Source organism: Canis aureus, chromosome 13 (assembly GCF_053574225.1).
Source record: "Canis aureus isolate CA01 chromosome 13, VMU_Caureus_v.1.0, whole genome shotgun sequence".
NCBI classification, from domain to species: Eukaryota; Metazoa; Chordata; class Mammalia; order Carnivora; family Canidae; genus Canis; species Canis aureus.
This window is the reverse complement of record NC_135623.1, coordinates 35809202-35831163: the sequence shown is the minus strand read 5'-3', so window position 1 is coordinate 35831163 and position 21962 is coordinate 35809202. Positions and strand designations below refer to the sequence as shown.

General features: G+C 36.7%; 3 protein-coding genes across 21 annotated transcripts in view; 2 read left to right on the top strand and 1 right to left on the bottom strand.

Annotated features, from left to right (window-relative positions):
• The window catches only part of CEP290 (centrosomal protein 290), an 88709-nt gene extending 86406 nt beyond the window's left edge, over positions 1-2303 (top strand). For all 3 annotated transcript variants that reach the window (XM_077845725.1, XM_077845726.1, XM_077845727.1), the window contains 2 exons: positions 481-560; positions 1536-2303. In XM_077845725.1, coding sequence (XP_077701851.1) covers positions 481-560; positions 1536-1766 — 311 coding nt within the window. In that variant the 3' untranslated portion in view covers positions 1767-2303. The remainder of the gene's footprint in view (positions 1-480; positions 561-1535) is intronic.
• The window catches only part of RLIG1 (RNA 5'-phosphate and 3'-OH ligase 1), a 75749-nt gene extending 61883 nt beyond the window's left edge, over positions 1-13866 (bottom strand). For 3 of the 5 annotated variants that reach the window (XR_013350652.1, XM_077845751.1, XM_077845752.1), the window contains exons 1-7: positions 13647-13863; positions 10365-10482; positions 7693-7788; positions 6472-6588; positions 5010-5207; positions 3805-3974; positions 2544-2632 (exon numbers count right to left, since the gene is read on the bottom strand). Coding sequence is in view for 4 of the 5 variants with exons in the window: in XM_077845751.1 (XP_077701877.1) it covers positions 2544-2632; positions 3805-3974; positions 5010-5207; positions 6472-6588; positions 7693-7788; positions 10365-10482; positions 13647-13736 (878 nt within the window). In the remaining variant the exon portion in view is untranslated. Of the gene's footprint in view, positions 1-759; positions 2633-3804; positions 3975-5009; positions 5208-6471; positions 6589-7692; positions 7789-10364; positions 10483-13646 lie in introns of those variants that run through there. The other 2 variants (XM_077845749.1, XM_077845750.1) reach the window with 2 other exon arrangements.
• Positions 13780-21962, top strand: part of C13H12orf50 (chromosome 13 C12orf50 homolog) — a 42083-nt gene continuing 33900 nt past the window's right edge. For 2 of the 13 annotated variants that reach the window (XR_013350651.1, XM_077845738.1), the window contains exons 1-3: positions 17481-17641; positions 20820-20939; positions 21290-21410. Coding sequence is in view for 12 of the 13 variants with exons in the window: in XM_077845738.1 (XP_077701864.1) it covers positions 17588-17641; positions 20820-20939; positions 21290-21410 (295 nt within the window). In the remaining variant the exon portion in view is untranslated. Of the gene's footprint in view, positions 13950-13998; positions 14135-14476; positions 14606-15010; positions 15974-16089; positions 16231-16789; positions 16931-17268; positions 17379-17467; positions 17642-20819; positions 20940-21289; positions 21411-21962 lie in introns of those variants that run through there. The other 11 variants (XM_077845742.1, XM_077845741.1, XM_077845743.1 and 8 more) reach the window with 11 other exon arrangements.

Here is a 21962-nt window from a genome sequence, read left to right as displayed (position 1 = left end):
ATTAGGATTTATTTCTCTTTGTTTTATCCATCCTGACTGGCATATTTTTCGTGTAGTAATTACACGGTAAATGTGGACTAACTTCATGGAATAGTCAATACTGCTGGGTACCAGGAGCATTTGGCCAGCTGTGGCTGTAGACCCTTACCTAACAGTCTACTTATTTTGTTGTCCTTTTAGTACCTAACAATTTTTCCTGGCTCAGATCAGAATTTTTCTCTGGAAAATAATTTCTTCTAGGTTAGAAAAATTACCCTGATTCTACCCATCTAATACCCAGCAGATGGTTTTTCTCTTGGTCTGCTATGGAATTACAATACTGTAAAAGGTAGCATTACAGTATTCACAGCCTGGAAAGTTTTTCAGCCATAAAATGCCCTATTTTCTAGGCCGTGGTTTAGTTTTCTATTTATTCTCTAAAAGAAATCCTTTGTCAGAGTGGGGAAAAATGGAATCTGACTTTTAAAACTTTTTTGGCAGATCCTGATCAACTAAAGGAAAAAGTAAAAGATTTAGAGACACAGCTCAAAACCTCAGATTTAGAAAAGCAGCATTTGAAGGTAATTTTATCTAACTATATTATGTTTTGTGAAAACCGCTGTTAAAAACAACTTTTATGACTATCTTTAAGTATATATCCTAAAAATTACTGGGGTTATGTGATACACTTATGTTTGACCTTGATATTGCAGAGTTCATTATAGTCACCTGTGTTAAAAATACTAAACGAGAGCTACAAAAAAACTGAGATAAAACAAATAGGATTAAAGAGAAATTTATTTTTTAATTCTCACAAGCATAGCTCATTATTTTACTCTTAAGTTTTGGGCCACATTGGGAACAGTGTCTTTTATTTCCTTTTGAAATTCTTTTCAGGAAGAGCTCCTTTTTTATTAAAGAAAAATATTTGCCATGCTTTATCCCTTAAAGAATCTATAAACAGAACAAAACAGCATAAACTAAAGAATTAACTAGTGATCACTAGCTATTCTGAAGTTCATATTCTCTCTTTACACATTTCTCTTAGTCAGGTAGAGGTCCCAGAGTTTCCCAAATTCTAAATATATTTATAAGTTAAATGTTATTCATTAAAAAAAAATAGGTATTTGTAAAGAAAATATAAATGAAGCCTAAACCAAAGACTCTTAACCAAAATAACTTGTGTTGTGAACAGCCAAGTCTTTCTGATTGCCCCAATGAGAGTATATACTTTTAGAGAAAGCTTAAATGTTGCCACCACTAGTTTACACCCCCCCCCCCACGCACACACACACTAATTTAAGAAATAAGTTTTAGTCAAAAACTAGGGCATAATTTACAGAATAGATAATTTGATTTGCCAGCTAACAAGTTACTTATGCTGTACAGTGAAACCTTATTAATAGAATTCTAAGAAAATACTTCTGCCTGTATAGCATATATCTGATTATTCAGGTTACTTTGGATTTTATGTTTATATTTAAGTTTCTTTAATTTAAATCTAAAGAATGTATTATATTCCTACATACCTTTCAAAAATATCATGTTTCTATTAGGAGGAAATAAAAAAGCTGAAAAAAGAACTGGAAAACTTTGATCCTTCATTTTTTGAAGAAATTGAAGATCTGAAGTATAATTATAAAGAAGAAGTGAAAAAGAATATTCTCTTAGAAGAGAAGTTAAGAAAACTTTCTGAACAATGTGGAGTTGAATTAACTAGTCCTATTGCTGCTTCTGAACAGTTTGAAGATGAAGGAGAAAGTCCTCCTAATCTCCCCATTTATTAAGGACTACCTATAACTACAGTTTTATTGAACTATTTATTAACTTTATAAGTTAAAACTCCATCTGGAAATCAAGCAGGTCTCTGACCTACATGATTTCTTTCTTCATACCTGTACCTTTATTAAATTGAAGTCTTAGTAAATAAAATTATATAAAATTTTAAACATACTAGAAAAGTATATTTTTAAGACTTTTAGAGTAAGTTATGACTATCAAATGAGCTATGATGAATTTCTGTATATATTCATGTTTAAGTTTTTTAAAGAGTATAGGGTGATTTTAATTTTAACATTTAAAATTGGGGTTTTATACATACTTATTTATATGTGTGTTAAGAATCTAGTTTTATATGTATTTACATGTATATAAACATGTTATGAGGTTATAGCCATATGTTAAGTATTAATGATCCAGAATTGTTGGTTTAGTTGCAGTCTTTAACTTTGTACCAGGCAGGGGAGCTTACCATTACATTTTTTAAGTCTTGTGGTTAAAATTCATTTGCTAGTTCTGAATAAAATTCTGAATAAAATTTGCAACTGGGAAATTCGTTTCTTCAAATGCTAGACGACATATTGCTCTCTTCAACACAGAATTCTGAGATGTTTTTACCTTCCACATATAGCAGAATATTCAAGATTCCAATATAATAAAGCTGATTTTTAACTGGATTTCTAGTTTATACATCAAGTATTATATCTTTGAGTCTACCAAATTTCTGATTATCTATTTTTGAAAAAAGATTAAACAAACATTTAGTATCAAAGGCATGGTCATACTTGTTCAGATTCATGTTGATAACAACTGGTTTTGAATTCATGTAAGTATCTGGAATTGGCCAGCATAAACCAAGATGATGACGATGAACCTGAAAAGAGCAAAAAAGGGTATTAGCCTCAGACTTTATTATTTTCATTCACTTACAAATAATTATTTTGAATGCCTACCATCTGCCAAGCACTATTCAAGGCTCTACCTTTTCTTACCCTTTTTTTTTTCATAGCTGTTCTCCTTCTGACATATTACATGTTTACTTGTTATTGTCTATCTTCCCCATTAGAATGTAAGCTTCATGAAGGCAGACATTGTTTTTGTTGACTCTGTATTTCCAGTACCTGGAAACATGCCAGGATCATAATTAGGGGCTCCATAAGAATGTAATGAATGGAGTCTGTTGCTGAGTACGAAGCTAGCCAATTGAAAAACATGGGTGGGGAGGCATTCTAAGTATCATGTGATAGAATGGTGCTTTTTGCTTTGATTGCAATTACTTAAGTGTGGTTAGAGCATATACAATAGTGTGTGTATATTTGGCAGAAAGTGAAGCATGGGTCAGATCCTGAATGTCAGGAAGCTGTTTTATGCAACAAAGTAACATTTTCACTTACTGTGGAGAATGGACAGACAAGGATAAGACTGAAAGATAACACTTAAAGAGGGTGATAAACTAAATCAAGTATGAATCTCTCAGCTTCAATTAAAATGAAAACTGCCAAATGGTTGGGGAGAAGTACAGATTCAATAGATCAGAATCTTAAAGAATTTTATGTATAAAGTAATGGAGAGAGGGGTTAAAAACCATCTGAGTTTTTTGAATTGTTGGGAATCAGGGTTGATAGGACTAGGTCCAGTTCCAAACATTATCAATTTCAGAAACCTGTGAGAAATTAAGTAGACAAGTCCAAGAGACAAAAAGGGCACAAAGTATAAAAATTCATTCTGTAATTATTAGCTGTTACCTTGGCACTTTACCTCAAATTCTATAATCAAGTAACTTTGGAAAATGCTGAGTTAAACCAAGTTGGTATAGATTATCTCAGCATTCAAGTGCAACATAAATTTCCAAGAAGGGAGTCTGTAATATGCAATTTTTCCAGATGTTTTCATCACTTTATTTCTGAAGCACATCTAGGAAAACCAATGCCCCAGAGAATGAAAACATCCTGGGAAACACTTCTTTATCATATAAAGAATGGTGGTCTCTGAGATGAGGAAATTAAATAAAACGACATAATTCTGCCAACTATTTTCTGCCATTACCTTGATTAAACAGCCGTCATTGCAATGCCATACTATTCCTTCAATTTTACCCTCTCTGCAACCTTCAAACCAGGATAATAGATCATTGTGCTTCAAGGTGGGTAGATTTCTTATCTGAAATGCCCCATGTGGTATGAGAAGATGTAATGGATGCTTCTTGCTTCCTAACCCTGAATGGTAAAAATTTCCGTTAGCCATACAAAGTTTCAAAAAGAATTGAGAAAATTTACTTCTTCAAATAAAAAAAGCCTTTTAAAACATTTAGCAATAAATTTATCAAAAAGTTTAGTTGGATTGCTAGAAGAGAGAAATACGAGAGACCTCATTCAGAAGTGCCACCTTATCCCATTAAGTCTAAATTTTACCTTCATATAATCTATAAATATCAAGGGTCAGCAAACTATGACCCATGGGCCAAATCCAACCAGATGCCTGTTTTTGTAGTTTCAATGGAATGCAGCTATACCCATTCTCTTAGGTACTGTTTATGGCCTATTTCAGAGGAATGGCCTACAAAACCTAAATACTTACTGGACTTGTACAGAGAAAGTCTGCCAACCCCTGCTCTGTACCATTAGCCAAGTTCAAATATCATACAGTGTTTGGCAAACAGCCAATCTGTAGCTCAGATAACACATATAATTACTATCTTAACCTCCTTCTACCTGCCTATCAATCTGCTGCTAATCTCTATGTTGGATTTTGTTATTCCAGCTTTAATATCCTTGGGTCTGTCTTCAGCCCCCTGTCAACAATGTACTCCACAGTGCCCTCTGGACTTGAACTCAACTCATCATAGTACAGATTTTGATACTCGATATGCTATTCATGGGCAATTCTTTAATTTACTTAGTGGCTTATTAATGCTAAACTAATTACCTAGCCATGAAAAACACATGATTCTCATTCACCTCATTTCACCTAAATTTTAAAAAGCAAAAAAAAAGTTACACTTGAGTTTCATACATAGTTCTATGTTATTACAGGGGAGAATGGGAAGCTAAAATCAACTTTTTGGGTTAATAAAATGGTTAGAGTCATGCATAAATTTCACCATGGACATAAATAGAAATGGCTATAATTCTAGAAGGCTTGTTAACTCAAACTAGTCATTTCTTTACTGAATGTGTTTTAAGTTGAAGGCACAAAGTTCTCTTTATAAATGACAGTTACTGTTAATTGAATGGGAAAAAGGCTTTACTCACCATATGGGTTTCCATTAATATTTGTTCCTATAAGCTCTAGTGTTTGTTCTAGGAGATCTGAGAGAGGCACTGCACTAATTTCCAAAAGACCAGGATCATCAGGATGATGCTTCAGTACCAGGGCAATTTCAAATTCATAATTAACTACTGAGGAATGCCAGCAATACTGTTTGTTGTTTTTTTCCACTGGTACCCAACCTATCATGTAAAGAAAAAACTGTAATCACGTTGTTTTCACTGGATTGTGACTTGAAGCAATTTTTGTTATAAATTTTCCATGTTTTCTGGATGTTTATCACACACATATCATTTATTTAAATCAGTGGAAGTGTTTTAAGTTTAACTACTTTTTAAATCATAATCATTTTTTTAACCGTAAGGTTATTTTTTATTCTGTTGAGGAATTAACCTCTTCATGGTTCACTACAGAGCACTCAGCATTCCTTTACTAGAAAATTCACCTTTTCAATAAGAATTGAACACCATTCTAAAACACAGCATTAAAACTTTTTTTTTCCTTAAGTCTTCTCTCTACTGTCTCTCCAGTTTCAGGGACAATAGATCTATGCAGTAAGTGTTCTACAATTTATTGTATTACTGCAGTATTTGCTAAACGATGTATTAATTCCACGTGTACTGAATGTTATTGCTATTCCTCTCCTAACTCCTATTCCAGAATAGTCTCCCACATGTGGATGATTCTTTTATCAAACAAACAAAAACTAGGACACATATACCACTGTGATCTTTGGCCTTCAATACTCACTCAGAGAACTGTAATAACTTCTTTCCTGGTCCATTAGTCTCTAGGGAAACCCACCCCACTTTTATCATTATCCTGCTTCAAAAATTTAAATTTAGTTCTGCTGCACACCTGCTTAATAATCATCTTCAGGATGAATTTCAAACTCCTTTCAGTGGAATAAACCCTTTAAGACCTAAGCCCATTCCACATCTAGAGCCTCACCTTTCATAATGTCCTCCAAAGTCATACGCCCTAAACATTCCAGCCAGAGAAGTCACATAAAATTCCCATGACTCCATATCTCTCCTCTTTGTGGGAATTTGCCTAAGCTAACCTTCCCTCTTCCTTGCCAGCTAAGTTTCTGGTTCTTAAGCTTCAGTACAGATGTCCTCTCCCCTTAGAGCTTCCTCTACCAGAAGCTGACTAGAATTATTCCTCTTTTCTCTGACTATATCTTGCCTGTGTGTACTTTCCTTTTAGTTCTTAAATCATACTAATATTGGTGGATTTCCCCTAGTGTCTGAAAGATCACGGAGGTAGGATTCTAATCTTCACTTCTTTATTATTAGAGCCTAAGAGTACTCTGCATGTTATGGGTACTTGACATGCTGGCTGAACTGAACTTTAATCTGAGGTATCTTTCTACTCAGCACTTTTCAAAAATGTTCCCATTCCCAGAAAAACTACTTATGCATTTTAGAAAAGTTTTCATGATACCAGGAATGTGTCCGTTTTCATCAGGCATTGGATTCCCGTTTAATTGTTCTATTTCCTTTGCTGGTATCCAGCACTCTGGAACAGGTTTGAAGTCTTCCTCAACATTCCAAAAAAATTCTAAAAGAGTTAAATAATTTTATTTTTGTGATATTTTAAAAAAATATAAGAATGAACAAATTAAAAGTGGGAACGTGATATCATAATATAAGGTATTATATAATACCCAGAATATCAGGTATTATATAATTATTCTCCATTATCACCATGATGTGACTGCACTTCTCAGAGTACTAACACTTTAGATTTTCAATTTTAGGGGCGCCTGGGTGGCTCAGTAGGTTAAGCATCTGCCTTTAGCTCAGGTCATGATCCTGGGAACCTGGGATCAAGCCCCACATCAAGGTCTCTGCTTGGTGGGGAACATGCTTCTCCCTCTCTCTCTGCCTGCCACTCCCCTGCTTGTGTTCACTTACTCTGTCAAATACTTTTTAAAAAAATTTTTCAATTTTGAACCTACCACTATCTGTAAATACTGGACAGAAGTCTAAAGTAGCCAATGTTCCAGTATATACAGATTAATGATGAATTTTTAATGTACTATAAAGATGTATTAATGAATGAATGGATATACAAAGATTAATGTATCTGCTTATATAATATTTAGCCATTTTAATGTTTAATTAAAAATACTGATAATCCTTTGATATTTCTATGGCTGATTTATAAAAATACCTACTTGTCTCTTAGGCAACAAATCCAAAACATGTTGCTCATTACAGTATATATGTAGTAATACGTAACTTTTTTAAGATTATATTTATTCATGAGAGACACAGAGAAAGAGAACCAGGCTCCCTGCTGGGAGTCTGATGCAGGACTTGATCCCAGGACCCCGAGATCAAACCTGAGCCAAAGGCAGATGCTCAACCACTAAGCCACCCAGGTGCCCCAGTAATGTGTATGTTTTTATAATATCAACAATTTTTATGAGTCATAAAAATGTTAGGAAAACAAAATATTTTTCAAGAATATTATTTACGTACAAAGATACTCAATTACAATTTTCTTCTTTCCCCTCAGTACTTTTTTTTTTTTTTTTTCCCCTCAGTACTTAAACTGTAAGAAGGATATGATGTATACAAATACTACCACTTAAGAAGCCAAAAATTGCAGGTTATTTAAATCATAAAAAACTGAAAAAAAAGAAGAGGACCCACTAACCTTTTGAGTTTTGTTTTGAATGTAGAAAATTTTTAAATCTTTTCTCAGCTAATTTGTTAGGTTTTCTATCTAGCCGAGCCCAAAGATATGGCTGACCTAAAAAAAAAAAAAAAAAAGTCTAATAAAAGGGAAAAGAAAGTTTAAGAAGCAAACAATAAAACTTATCTTGAAAGACATTTCGCTAGAAAGGTTTTCAATATATAACAGGGTCATCTTCCCTAAAAGCAGCAACCCTACAAGACAAAGATAAATATGAATTCTAACAGACACATCTTACCCAGCAATACCTTATGCTGTAAGACTTAAGTCTTTGGTTAAAGAATGAGGAGGATGAAGTAAAAAGTAAATATGTGACTTTTTCATAAGGACATTCACAACCACATTTTATTGGCAATGAGCATTTGTGAGAAACCAAAGCTATCTCTATACTAAATGGAAACCTATCTGGATAACTGTATTCACATTTCTCCTGAAATATAAATGTGCTATGAGGGTTAGTTCCTAAAAATGTGGAATTAGCCTGAGTTTTTCTGCATGGCTCTGATCCCTGGTCAAGGCATGAAACAGTGATTATTAGTGATGATCCATTATCATGGATCCATGAAGTTTCAGGGCAATGTGCTGCACTCTTTATTGATAACAGCCAGACTAGTGAGTCTTATACCTGGTCTCAGTGAGACTCCTGGAGGGCTCTGCTGTTGAGGCTGGTTACTTAGCAGGAAGATGTCTCTGTGACCAGCAGAATATAAAAATCCCCAGCTGAGACTTCATTTTGGACTCTGTTTCCAAGGTGTTCCCTGCATACATCAGTGATTCCTGATTTGACAAAGTGTGTCCTGCCAGGACCTTGGGGGCTGGGAGGAGTGAAGAGGGGGAAGATGGGGTAACAAAAGGCGCTTTCACTTGGCCTCATCAACGCTTTGCTGCAATGTAGGTTTAATGCCGGTGCTAATACTGTTTATCCTATACCAGTGATCACCTCTGGATTTGCATTTGCAAGCACTGTCATTTTGGATCCTGTAAGTTTTTTTTTTTAGCAATCCAGTCATGTTTATCTGCCACTATTATACATGATCAAACAAATGATGCATGTTTAAGTTTCTTAATATAATTATAAAACCCTGAAAAATCTTTTAGTTTCTTCAACTATATGAGATTTTAAAATAATTGATTATAGTTTGGTTCAGACATTCAGTATTCCTTATTAACTGTGCCAATAAATAATATGAAGAACCAGATTAAAATTAGATGGTCATTTCTGGTTGACTGGACCTTCTGTTCTTTTTACTCGTAAATACAAAAATTCACTCATATCCATTAAAATGGCTACTGTCAAACAGAATTAGAAATGCTGATGAGGAGGTGGGGAAACTGGAACCCTTGTGCACTTTTGGTAGGCAGGGAATCATCAGCTGCTATGGAAAACAGTATGGCAGTTCCTCAAAAAATTAAAAATAGAATTATATGATCCAGCAATTCCACTTCTGAATATATACTACCAAAGAACTGAAAGCAGGGCCTCAAGGAGATATCTGTTCACCATATTTATGGCAGCATCATTTACAAGACCCAAAAGGCAGAAGTAGCCCAAGTGTACACTGATGGATGAATCACATAGACATGAAAGTATGTGGCATATACATAAAGTTATGTGGTGTGTACAAACAACGTGGCATATACACACCATGAACCGTTACTCCGCCTTCAAAATGAAGGGAATGAACATGAGGACACTCTGCTAAATGAAATAAGCTTGTCATAAAAAGACATATACTGTAGGATTCCACATAAAGGAGGTACCTATAGTAGCCAAAGCCACAGAGACAAAATAGAATGGTGGTTGTCAAGGGCTGGAGAAGGGGGAATGGTAATTTATTTAATGGGTATTGAGTTTCAATTTTGCAAGATGAAGAGTTCTGGAGATATATGGTGGTGACGTAGCACAACGATGAGCTATACACATAAAGATGGGTAAGATGGTAAATTATGTTACATGTATTTTAATCACAATTCAAAATGGAAAAAAAATGCATTTCAGAAAAGACTTCCTGATACCAGGAATATGTCTAATTTGCGTTTATTTAACTGTTCTGTTTCTCTTGCTGGAATTACGAGGTAAAAGGAAATCACAAAGATTATTTCTCTCTTTTTGATGCATTTTTTTCCTTTTCCTTAAGTGACAATTTCTATTTTAGTTTCTAGCTCTTAAAGTGCATAAATTGAAATAAAGTAGAGATATTGCCAATAGCAATAAAAACTAGGAGTCAGTACTGGAAACAGTGACATAAAAGCATATTTTAGGATCAAACATAGCTTGTGTTACCAGTTCAGCCATTCATTAATTATATGGTCTTGGACAAATTCTTTAAGTTCTCTGAGGCTCAGTTTCCTCATCTCTGAAATGGAGGCTTACTGTGCAAATTAGAGATGACATGTATAAAGCATTTCTCATACTGCCTGCCCTTAATAAGTAGTAAGTAAATGTTAATTACCTTCCTTTCCTCCCCCAAGAGAAAGATACAGTGATATAATAAATAAATATAACAACTGGGATTTTACATTTTGCTCCTACACTTAGGTTGCCAAGGGTTTATGAAGGGTAAATGCCCTACTTCAGATATATATAGTTCATAAAGTGATTAAATAATATTTGTAGTACAGTTTTATTTTACCTTTGTAGGTAGTAATATAACAACATGTTCCATCCACTTTTTCTGTTGGAATTGCACTGTATATATCTGCATCTAATGCCTTGTGACTTAGAGTTTCAGTTGCCAAAACTTTAAATGGCTTAAAAAAGAGAGAAAGAAAATTGGTTTAAGATAAACAGCCTCTATGCCTTCACATATACTCTCACTTGGAATATTCTTAATTTCACTGTTTCTAAGGTACAATCTCCTGCTTACCTTTCAAGAAAATCTAAAAATATTTCTTCTGTCAAGTTCTCATGAGTTTCCCCCTCCCTTCTTTGCTATCGTAGCAATACCCGTTTTCCCACACCGATCTGTAATTGTTCACGTTTCTTTACTGACCATGAGAGGACACCAGGAACCATGTGCTATGCAGCACTGTCTCCCGAGCACAGTGTGTTCAATTATTTACCTGGCACAGTACTTGCTAAATGCCTTCTAACCTTGAGACTAGGAAATATACAGGTAAGAAAAAAGTACCTGCCTTTGGTGGAACTTTCATGTTCATGAGCAACACAATAGTAACAAAATGCATAATACAATGTTAAGTATAATAAATAGTAAGGAGAAAAACAAATGGGGGCTCATTCAGCTTTAGCAGTAGTAAACTGCATAATTTACGTTTTTTCTACAGTCAGGAAGAGAAGCCAAGGCCATCATTCGATGGAGGAAGAGAGAGTTTCTAAAATTCCTACCAACTTTTTATCTGTGATATATTTTTATTTCTGAGAAAGACTCAGGCTACTGTTTTATAGTGTAAATTATCTGAAGTAACATCTTAACGTGAAAAGCACTGTACAATGCTGGTGTGTACAGGTTTAAGACTAATAAATGGAAGTACTATTTCTGAGTCAGGTAGACTTAGGAAATCAGCACCATTCGGTTACTGATTCAGTATTTTCAAGATAAAATAATGACTGGGGATTTAACACCTACTTCTGCAATTAGTATCAGAGGATATGTTTAACCTGTGGTAAAGCAGCGTCCTGCGGTAGAGCAGCGAAGGTCTCATGTCGGTGTGCATTCAAATTTATCAAAGATCCTAGGGAGATTACTCTGCCCATGGAGCTCTTGATGAGCTCCAAACATTCCTTCTAGAAGAATCAACTTTCTACACCACTTTGCTATCAACAGGCTCAAAAGACAATATAAGATACCAAAGGGTACACGGACCTCTTCTCATTAAAGACTTTAAACTACGACTGGATAAACAAGGTACCCATGTTTAAAAAGTAACAGCAAGTATAAACTGAATGGTCTTCCAATTTCCAGACAGAGGAGATCACTGAGATAATTAAGATGATCAAAGATTTCATAGAGAAAGTCTGATTTGAAAAAATTAAAAATTCTGGAAGTAATCCAGGCAGAGTGCACAGCATAAGCAAAAATAAAGACAGGACTGTGCCCAGTATGTTCACAGGATGAAGCAGACTTTGTTCAAACAGGACAGAACTTCACTTTAAATAGGCAACTGGTTGCCAACACACATATCTTCTGCTGCACTGAGCCCAGGCAACTCATGGTGCATCCAACAGGTACCTCAAGAGTAGACTGGGCCTGATTAGTGGGAAGCCTTGAATTATGGTTAATGATTTGAATATTATGCTATAAATAATACTGTCAGTAAATCTCTACTGTAGAGGGGGAAAACAGGTGCTTATTTTTCCTGGTGGAAGGTGCTTTTACAAATTACCCACTCCCAGCCCAACATACAAAGTTGAGAATCACAGCTAGAGTGAATCACTATTTGGGATGTCAATATTTAGGTTTGTTATGGCTAAAAATAAATAAGTAAATAAAAGCTTGGCAACTACTGCTACAGTTAGTAGTAACTGTGGGGTTTTGACCAGGAAAGAACATGATGATGATCATTCTGGGTGGTAGGCAAGAATAGCCAGGCAGTGCACAAGCAGCACGTAAACTATTAAGAACTAGCAGTGGCACTAGAAATGTTATGTTGTAAAGTAAAAAGTATCCATCCAGGTAAGGGGCGCCTGGCTGCCTTCTTCAGTTGGTTGAGAGAGCCACTCTTGGTTTTGGCTCAGGTCATGACCTCATGGGTTGTGGGAAAGAGGCCGAGGACCAGTTTCTGCGCTCAGTGAGGAGTCTGAGGCCTCTCTCCCTCTGCCTGGACCATGTCTGCATGTTCTGTCTCTAAAATAAATAAATAAACCTTAGAAAAACAAAAACAGTAAAAAGTGTCAAGGTGAATGGAAAATTGGCATGAAAGGACTCCGAGGTTCATTCTTTAATTCAACAAATATTTCTCCAGTGCCTACTACAGATTAGGTCCTAGAAAGTGGGACTAGAAATACCAGGGCAATCTCCACCTTATAGGTCTTTTAGTCTAGAAAACAAGAACGCCAATGCAAACGATGTAAGGAGGCGTGTGTGTGTGTGTGTGTGTGTGTGTGTGTAGGCCTATGATGAATGCACAGGATGCAAATGCACATGATGAATTTTGCATCAAGAGTTGGGAGCATGGGCAGCCTGGGTGGCTCAGCGGTTTAATGCCCTTGGACCCAGGGCATGATCCTGGAGACCAGGGGTCGAGTCCCACGTCGGGCTCCCTGCATGGAGCCTGCTTCTCCCTCTGCCTGTGTCTCTGCCTCTCTCTCTCTCATGAATAAATAAATAAAATCTTAAAAAAAAAAAAAAAAAAACACACACCCAAAACCTATCAAGGGATTCTATCAAAGACTTTGCTACACATGAAAGAATCACCTTGATACAGGTCAATCATTCACCAGTAAGGTGATTTACTGAGGTCCCTCTGTGACAAACACCCGGTGGGAGAGACCTGAGCATCCAGGGACAGGACGGCAAAGTGAGAAGCCAGCAGACCACTGCTAGTAACAACACCTGAGGTCTCACCTTAGGGACCCAGTTAGGCTAGCTGGTCAAACTGCCACCGGTTCCCTGTTTAGAACCGTTAAGGCGAGGAGTCTTCTAAAATCTCCACGCTCTTGGAAAGCAGTAAAGTTTGGGCTGCGGCGATTAGGTGAATAGTTAGGGAAGGGGTTTTCTTCCCCCAAAAAAGGTGGTAGGTAAAAAAAAAAAAAAAAAAAAAAGGCATATCTATCAACGTTAAGATGTGCGTGTTCGATTGCCATGCGATGCTGAGTGCGAGTCGTCTTATCAGAAAAAGCTCCCTCGGAGATGCCCCGGCTTGCAGCTGGGGAGCCCGGACCTCCCCGCCTGCAGAGCGCTCCCCGAGCCCCGACGCGCCTGCGCAGCCGCGGCGCCGCCCGCGCCCCTCCGTACCTGCTGCTCCCTCTTACCGGAGGGCTCCTCCTTCACCTCCGTCACAAACACGCACGGCATTTTCCGCTGCACGGAACCCAGGCGCCTCATGGCGGGCCCCGCCAGCCGGGCCTCGAGGCACAGCGCGCCTCCACACGGCGCCCCGGCCAGGAAAACGTCCCCGACAGCCGGACGCGCCGCCCCACCCCGCCACCGCGTCCCCCCGCCGCCAAGCAGGGAGGGCGGGGACGCATGCGCGGAAGCGGCCCCCTCACTGACTGACTGACCGCGGCGCCTTCTGGGAGTTGTAGTGCGGGAGCCGAGGTACCGCCCCCGCCCACCCCCCCCCTTCCCCAAACCGCGTGTGCGCACTCTCGCGAGCTTTGGTCCGGGGTGTGATGACCCTGAACCCAGAGGTCGGTTGCTGGGTTGTGTGCGTGTGTGCTTGATTAACCACAATGGGAAACCGATGCTGTATATCCTGCAAATCACAGAATATCAAGTTTTAAGTAATGAATTCTTTCAGATGGCGGTTTCACACTACTCTGGAGAAAGTCAATTGCCTGTTCTCTGTAATAAATTCCTGTGGACGTTTAGAAATGTTCAGAGACACCCCCCCCCCTCCACCCCCCACCCCAAGGCCTGATGGAAACGGGTTTCCCGGGTGCAAGCAGAGCTGTAGATGAGACTCCGGGCACCCCGTCCTCACACACGCACTAACACCCTTCTCATGACCCCTCATCGTGCTGCATAATATGGTCGAAGTTTTCCTGATGCTCTTTACTGAGTGCAAAAGTTAGCCTCAGTCCCATCCCAAACCGGATTTCAATCTCGATTTTTTTTTTCCATAGGAATCTCTTTTGTCTTAACTATGAGCTCCCCCAGAGTCCAGATGGCTTGAGTTGTTGGGAGTCCCATCAACTGCAGAGCTAGTCCATCAACAGCTTTGTTGGACTCCTTGCTCCCACGAATATTGGAGGGTAAGTGATAAGAGAGCCAATGAATGAATAAAATATGCAATATTTAGTGGCAGTAGCCTTTCCCTCTCACTGAGGCTAGTAGCCTCCAGCAGGGGAGTTTTGAGCACTGCCATTTTCACCTGCTTCCACAAGACCCAGGTCTCATTTCCGTAACTGTGTTATCTGTAAGTTCCCATAGAGTCCAGCATTGTCCTGACTTCATCCTTGGAAAAGACATCTATATAGAAAAGGGCTCCCAAAGAATATCCCTTAAAAAAGTGCTGTTTTTTTTTTTTTTTTATTGCTGGATCCAGACAGGAGAAAGAAGAGATTTGCCATTTCATTTACTTTCTGTTCTGCTGTATTTTTCTCCTAGGAAAGCACAAAAAGTCCAAATATATATTTATATATTAAAGAGGGTCGGGGGACTAGAACACCTGATGCTGGCGCTGTGAACTACTGGGACGAGACACTTAGCGTTTTGTAGTCAAGCACCAGTGATTTTCTGTTCCTCCAGAGGAATCCCAAAAAGCAGCTTGTTTCACGGGTCTCAAGGGAACGACAATTAAATAACCCTCACAACTATCAACTGTCATTTCCCAAACTGCCACAGAATCTTCTAGGTCCAACATTCTGTCATTTCTGAGACGGGATCATCTTTTAAAACATTCTACTTGCTGTTTGAATAGTAGTAGCAAGGCTAACCATTCCTCAGGAAGCACTCTATTTCCAGGGCTTTGATTTCATCAGTGCCTAGAGCAAAGCCTTTGGCTGAGACAAGGGAGTCCAAGGCAGGGGAGAGCCTCAGGTCCAACTCACAATTACAAATGGGGCTCCTATTCTAATGGGTAGCAGCCCACAGCTTTGCCTGATTCTTGTAAACCTGAAGAGCCAGCAAGGAGATACTACCGGCCCCTGTACTTAAAGTGGTGTACTTGGATCACAAATTGGAAGACTTTCTTCTCTGACTGATGTGTTTGAATCAAAGATGAAAAACACTCAGTGTGAGTCTACCTTGGCCAACACAAAATACTTAGAGAATTCTCAGGCCTACTCCCAGCTGTGGAGGCACCTTTCCCATCCTTCTTTACAGGGAGTAAAAATCCTCCTGAGTATGGTGATAGCATTTCCTGAAAGACTAGAATGAATTTTACAGCAGGAAAGACGTGACTAAGAGAAGGGAGAGGGAAGGAAAGAAAATAGAGTTTTGTTTAAAAAAGAAAAAAAGGAAGAAGAAATTAAGGCTCCAGGCATTCTAAAGACTGACAAAATGTAAGGATCTATTTACTGTGTTTTGCAATGACAAAAAAAAAAAAAAATCTCCATTTTGGTTTGACCTGTTTTTGCTGCATCTAATGGAATGTAATTGTTCCCAACATACTCCAAAAGGTAAAAACATTTTTTTTCATCCTTTCCCCTATGTAAAAATAGGGATTCTCACAGTGGCTTTAATCATGATGTTACACCTAATCATGCAATAATGGTGTTTGGTAACAGTATTTAGAAATAATCCATGCAGCCAAAAGCTCACAGGCAGAGAAAGGGTTTATCTGAAAGCAAAGACCACTTAAAGATATTTCCTAGAGGTGTTTTTCTCAGTAACCTATGTGCTTAAAATGAGTACATTGTTGTTCTAGAGTTAGAAGGTAGGACAAAACAGAAGGCAAGATATTAAGTTTTTAAAAAATAATATATATCTTTGCTAACATTTCCAAGGGTTTAGCCAAATCTTTATTTTCTACTTCTTCACTTTCTTTTAATATTGCCTATTTCTTTTTTTTTTTTTTCTCTTATTTACCATTACAGGCAAACAACTCTTTTTCTAAGCTTTACTTCCTTATTTTATTTCCTGGATTTCTACCTTAAAGTATTTGAAAAGTTCATACCAATTAGTCTGTTTTACTTAACTAAAGTGAGAATCCCTATGCCTTTATCTTCTTAATTTCCAATTCAAAGTACATTGCATTTTAAAAATACATTTTGATCTGCTGTAATATGTCATATCTATGGCTTCTTCTTAAGTCACCTCCTATGAATAATTTTATTGATTTCTGCTAGGTTTTAGTTCTTTTATTAAAGATACTAAGATGAAGAAAGACTTCAGTAACTACTGATTGAAATGTCTCTTCTGGGAATCAGAGTACTTCACTTTGTCTTCAACAAAGTCTCAAAATTTATAGACACTCTGGAATCTTTCTGCTATAGGAAGAAGCTATTCCTCCTTTTATGATGGATGAAAAATGAATGGAATATAGCTACAAGATGAATAAATAGTCCAGTTATTTTCGGATACCTATTAAAATGACACAATCTGAATGATTTTTTCCCCCAATTCAATGGATAGCAGTGAGTACATATTTAAATAATTTTACTTATTATCTTGGGAGTATAGATAGTATATCTACTTATTAGAAAATTTTAGTTTTGTTTCCAAACCATGTATAGAAATGAGAGTTTAGAAAACAGTTATTAACTTGTGAAATACTTAATACTTTTAACTATGAAATTATGAACTAGCTTATGACCCAGAGTCAATCGGAACATTAAAAGATAAAAAAAAAAGAACATTAAAAGATAAAATATTTTATTTTTACTAGTCTATTTGGTTAATATACTTGAATTGAGGAAGAGAAATACTATACAGAATTTACTAGGGTAGGCTAGCCTACAGTTACGTGTGAGGTCATTTATGATGAGCAAACAATGGATTAGGTAACAATGAGGAAAATTCTGGAAGTTTGAGTTTGTGTGCTTACTAGCAACCACTTTCAACATTTCTGCAAAGCTAGAGAAGGTATCTTGTAATTTAAATTTCTTTAAGAATTATCTATTGTGTAATATACTGTCAACAGGAGGTCAGTTTTAAAGGAATACTACTGATAGCCTGAAAGACTGTGGAAAAGAAATTCTTTTTCCCCCTTACACACTGATAGTTCTTCTATTTGCATTCCTGCAATTCTTATATTAAAAAAAAACATTGGATTAGCAGCAAGAGAGTTGAAAATGGCAGAAGTTGGGAATGACTGCTATTTCTTTTTTAATTCCACATGCATAAAGGTAAATATTGTACAATTTATGGTACTTCACACGCTTAAGCTTTTTAGTAGAATGAAGGAAGATATGGCAATAATTTGTATTGCTGAGTCAAAATTTACTATTTTCCTGCAAAATACTTTACATATTTAGAATCTGAAGTAAAGGCTTATCATGTATTTTTGACATATTGAATCTCTGAGGAAATTAAAATTATGATTTGTTTGAAACTACATATATGTTCCAGTTAATGGATTTTTTTTATCTTTGTGTGGCACTTTTGCCTATATTATGGCTCCTTGAGTCATATTTTAATACTGAAACATATTGAAACATTATATGATACATCATATTGTTATAGTTAATGTGATTCCAATCCTGTAGATTCAAAAAGTTAAATTCAGCTCACTATCAAGTTTGGTTTAATAAATCTAATTGATTCCCTATTTGAAATTCATTAACCTGTTACTGAATTTTCCCCTGTCAAACAGTCTAACAGCAAATATTTGATAACATGGGAAAAGGAAAAGAAATATTATAAACAAATTAGCCAAGCATGAATTCAAGTTTATAAGGTTAACTGGGGAACAAAAATGAAAAACCTTTAAGAGAGTAGGATTAATGGATCTCAATGAAAACAAATAAATGTAGCAATTTGGAGATTCATGTTCATGCCTGAATGAAAGATACAATGTGTCTGATTTAAAGTGTTTTCTCTCTGCTAGGAAACCTGAAGGGAGTCAGCCTCTTTGACCATGAGAATTTGATCCACTTACTTACCTGTCCCTTTATGATTAAACCTAGAGATGATAAGTAATGATAGAATTTATATTCCATGTGTGCAGAGTTTTGTCTGTTTCATGGCTGTATCTCAAAAGTACCTACCACAGGCTGGTAAATTATCAATAAATAATTAAATGAATACATAATAATAGCATCTGCAATAATTTTTACAGCACATAATTTTTACAATCTCTGAGGAGGGCATCTTATCTGTGAGGATACTGAAGCACAGACAGGGTAAAGAATGAATTAACTTTATAACTATGGACAGGTAACAGAACCAAGAGTTCAAATATTGGTTTATCTAGCCCTGTCCCCTATCTTGTACTACAAGATCCACAGATCCACTTTTAAAAGGGAAAAATTGTGAAGAGAGGCATAACAGGGTGAGAAAGGTAAGAAAAAAACATGGTACATGTCAAAACAGAACTTCATGGATTATTTTTATTGTATGTCACGTACCTCTCTGTCAAAAAGACAATGACCTGCAGTTTTTCCAAGTGTGGGCCTATGTGTTAAAGAGAATTTAAAAACAAGAAGTAATAGCAGCCTATTAAAATAATCCACATTTACTTTTGTTGGTAAATAAAGGTATATAAAGATGGGGCTGTGCATGTATAGATGTATTGGCACAATTGTTTATCTTTGTAGACCAAGGGCATAAAGAATACACATTTTTAAAAATTTTTTTAGAATTTTTATTTATTTTTATTTTTTAATAAATTTATTTTTTATTGGTGTTCAATTTGTCAACATACAGAATAACACCCAGTGCTCATCCCGTCAAGTGCCCACCTCAGTGCCTGCCACCCAGTCACCCCCAACCCTTGCCCACCTTCCCTTCCACCACCCCTAGTTCCTTTCCCAGAGTTAGGAGGAGTCTTTCATGTTCTATCTTCCTTTCTGATATTTCCCACTCATTTTTTCTCCTTTCCCCTTTATTCCCTTTCACTATTTTTTATATTCCCCAAATGAATGAGACCATATAATGTTTGTCCTTCTCCGATTGACTTATTTCACTCAGCATAATACCCTCCAATTCCATCCACGTTGAAGCAAATGGTGGGTATTTGTCGTTTCTAATGGCTGAGTATATCCCATTGTATACATAGACCACATCTTCTTTATCCATTCATCTTTCGATGGACACCGAGGCTTCTTCCACAGTTTGGCTATTGTGACCATTACTGCTATAAACATCGGGGTGCAGGTGTCCCAGCGTTTCATTGCATCTGTATCTTTGGGGTAAATCCCCAGCAGTGCAATTGCTGGGTCATAGGGCAGATCTATTTTTAACTCTTTGAGGAACCTCCACACAGTTTTCCAGAGTGACTGCACCAGTTCACATTCCCACCAACAGTGTAAGAGGGTTCGCCTTTCTCCACATCCTCTCCAACATTTTTGTTTCCTGCCTTGTTAATTTTCCCCATTCTCACTGGTGTGAGGTGGTATCTCCTTGTGGTTTTGATTTGTATTTCCCTGATGGCCAGTGATGCGGAGCATTTTCTCATGTGCATGTTGGCCATGTCTATGTCTTCCTCTGTGAGATTTCTGTTCATGTCTTTTGCCCATTTCATGATTGGATTGCTTGTTTCTTTGGTGTTGAGTTTAATAAGTTCTTTATAGATCTTGGAAACTAGCCCTTTATCTGATATGTCATTTGCAAATATCTTCTCCCATTCTGTAGGTTGTCTTTTAGCTTTGTTGACTGTATCCTTTGCTGTACAAAAGCTTCTTATCTTGATGAAGTCCCAATAGTTCATTTTTGCTTTTGTTTCTTTTGCCTTCATGGATGTATCTTGCAAGAAGTTACTGTGGCCGACTTCAAAAAGGATGTTGCCTGTGTTCTCCTAAGTATACACATTTAATGTAGCATAGTGAGCTAATTACTTAGAACTCCACAATAATATGAACTTTAAGCTCTGTTCACTTTCCCTATAAAAACACACTTAACAGTATCTCCATAGACTAAGAAAACATTATCTAATAAATATTAATAGACATAATCTCTACCATTTGAGTATGACCTGCGATTCTTAAAAGAAAACAAAAAAAAAAAAAAAAACTGACTTTTTCCAGAAAGAGAAATTAAATTGTTTCATCAATGGATTGTGATCAAGAGCATTCCTGTTCTCATATGTTTATTCTTAGTGAATCATACAGATTAACTGATACCAAAGAGTAGCATTTTATTGGTGGTGACTTGTGGCCATGTTGTACTATTCAATCATTAGGTTGCGTTGCCAATCTCTCACTAAAATTAAACAAATTTACTAAAATTTAGACTTATGACCTTATTTTGTAGCATTTTTTGTGATACTAAGTTGATCTAGTCATATTTTCTTTAATTAGCAACCTACTGTTGTTGAACATTAATGTTGGTATGTTCAATTTTCTATAGTGTTTTTTTTTCTTACAGGGTTCCCAGTGCCGATTCCGACACTGTGAAGAGGCTCTTGGCAGTGACACTGTATGCTCATTATGGAGAGAGGGAAAATGTTTAGATCTACTTTGCAGATTTAGACACATGGAAATGCAGGTAGAATTACTTGCCATCATCATGTTTGTTAAAAACCTCTCCCTTAGATAATATTGAACTCTACTCTTACAACACAATAGAGGGAAAAAATGATTCTTTCTTCCACTACTTAATTTTAGGCATTTTGCATGCTACTTATAAAATTATTATAAAAAGGGAGGAGTATATTTTAGAAATACCTATTGTGTCTTTTAAATAGCAGAGTCTATAAATACTAAAACTCAGGAAACATACATGATCCTAAATCAGTAACTGAGATAGTTTTGTCACCCTGTGTCATATTATAGTTCATTGTATTTATTTTGAATATGGCATTTGATCATTACGTTTCCTCCACCTCTTTTGTCTAGCAAAACTGCAGCATTTCATGCTTCTGGGAAACTCAGCCTCTTGGTTGTGTGAAGATCAGTTGTATCTTTTATCACAGCAAACCTCGCAATATCAATGGATTATTTTTGCCACCAAGTAGCAGTGAGTATATGTTTTAAATAATGTGGACTTAACATATTATAATGTGGTTTTGGAGTAGTAGCATACAATGATACACTAAAGTATGGCAAAATGAAAATGGTATAATAGCCAATGGATGTTTTGGGATGATTCTATGAAGAATCATGAGATAAAGCTTAGAATGAGCCATCAAGTAGCTAACCAGATGAAGTGAACAAAGAGCAAGTTAAACTTTCTCTGTGCATATCTAAAGTGGACTTTATTCATCTATACATGAACCGGCGGCTACTGACCTCACTAGGTAGAAGGAAAATTATGTCTCAGCAAACCATTGTACAGCTGGAGCCAACCTTACAGGTCATGCCTCACTGTTGCTCCCTGGGAGTGTGCAGAAATCTATCTTATAGATTCGGAAAGCAAGGGCATGCCCTGAGCTGCACACTTCAGCTTCTAGAACAGCAGCTATATATGTGGTTCTTTCTAAGCTTCAGTTGTGGAGAAAATGCAATCCCATTGCTGGAAAAAAAAAAAAAAAAAAAAAGAAAGAAAAGCTGTGGCACAATTCAGTCTTCC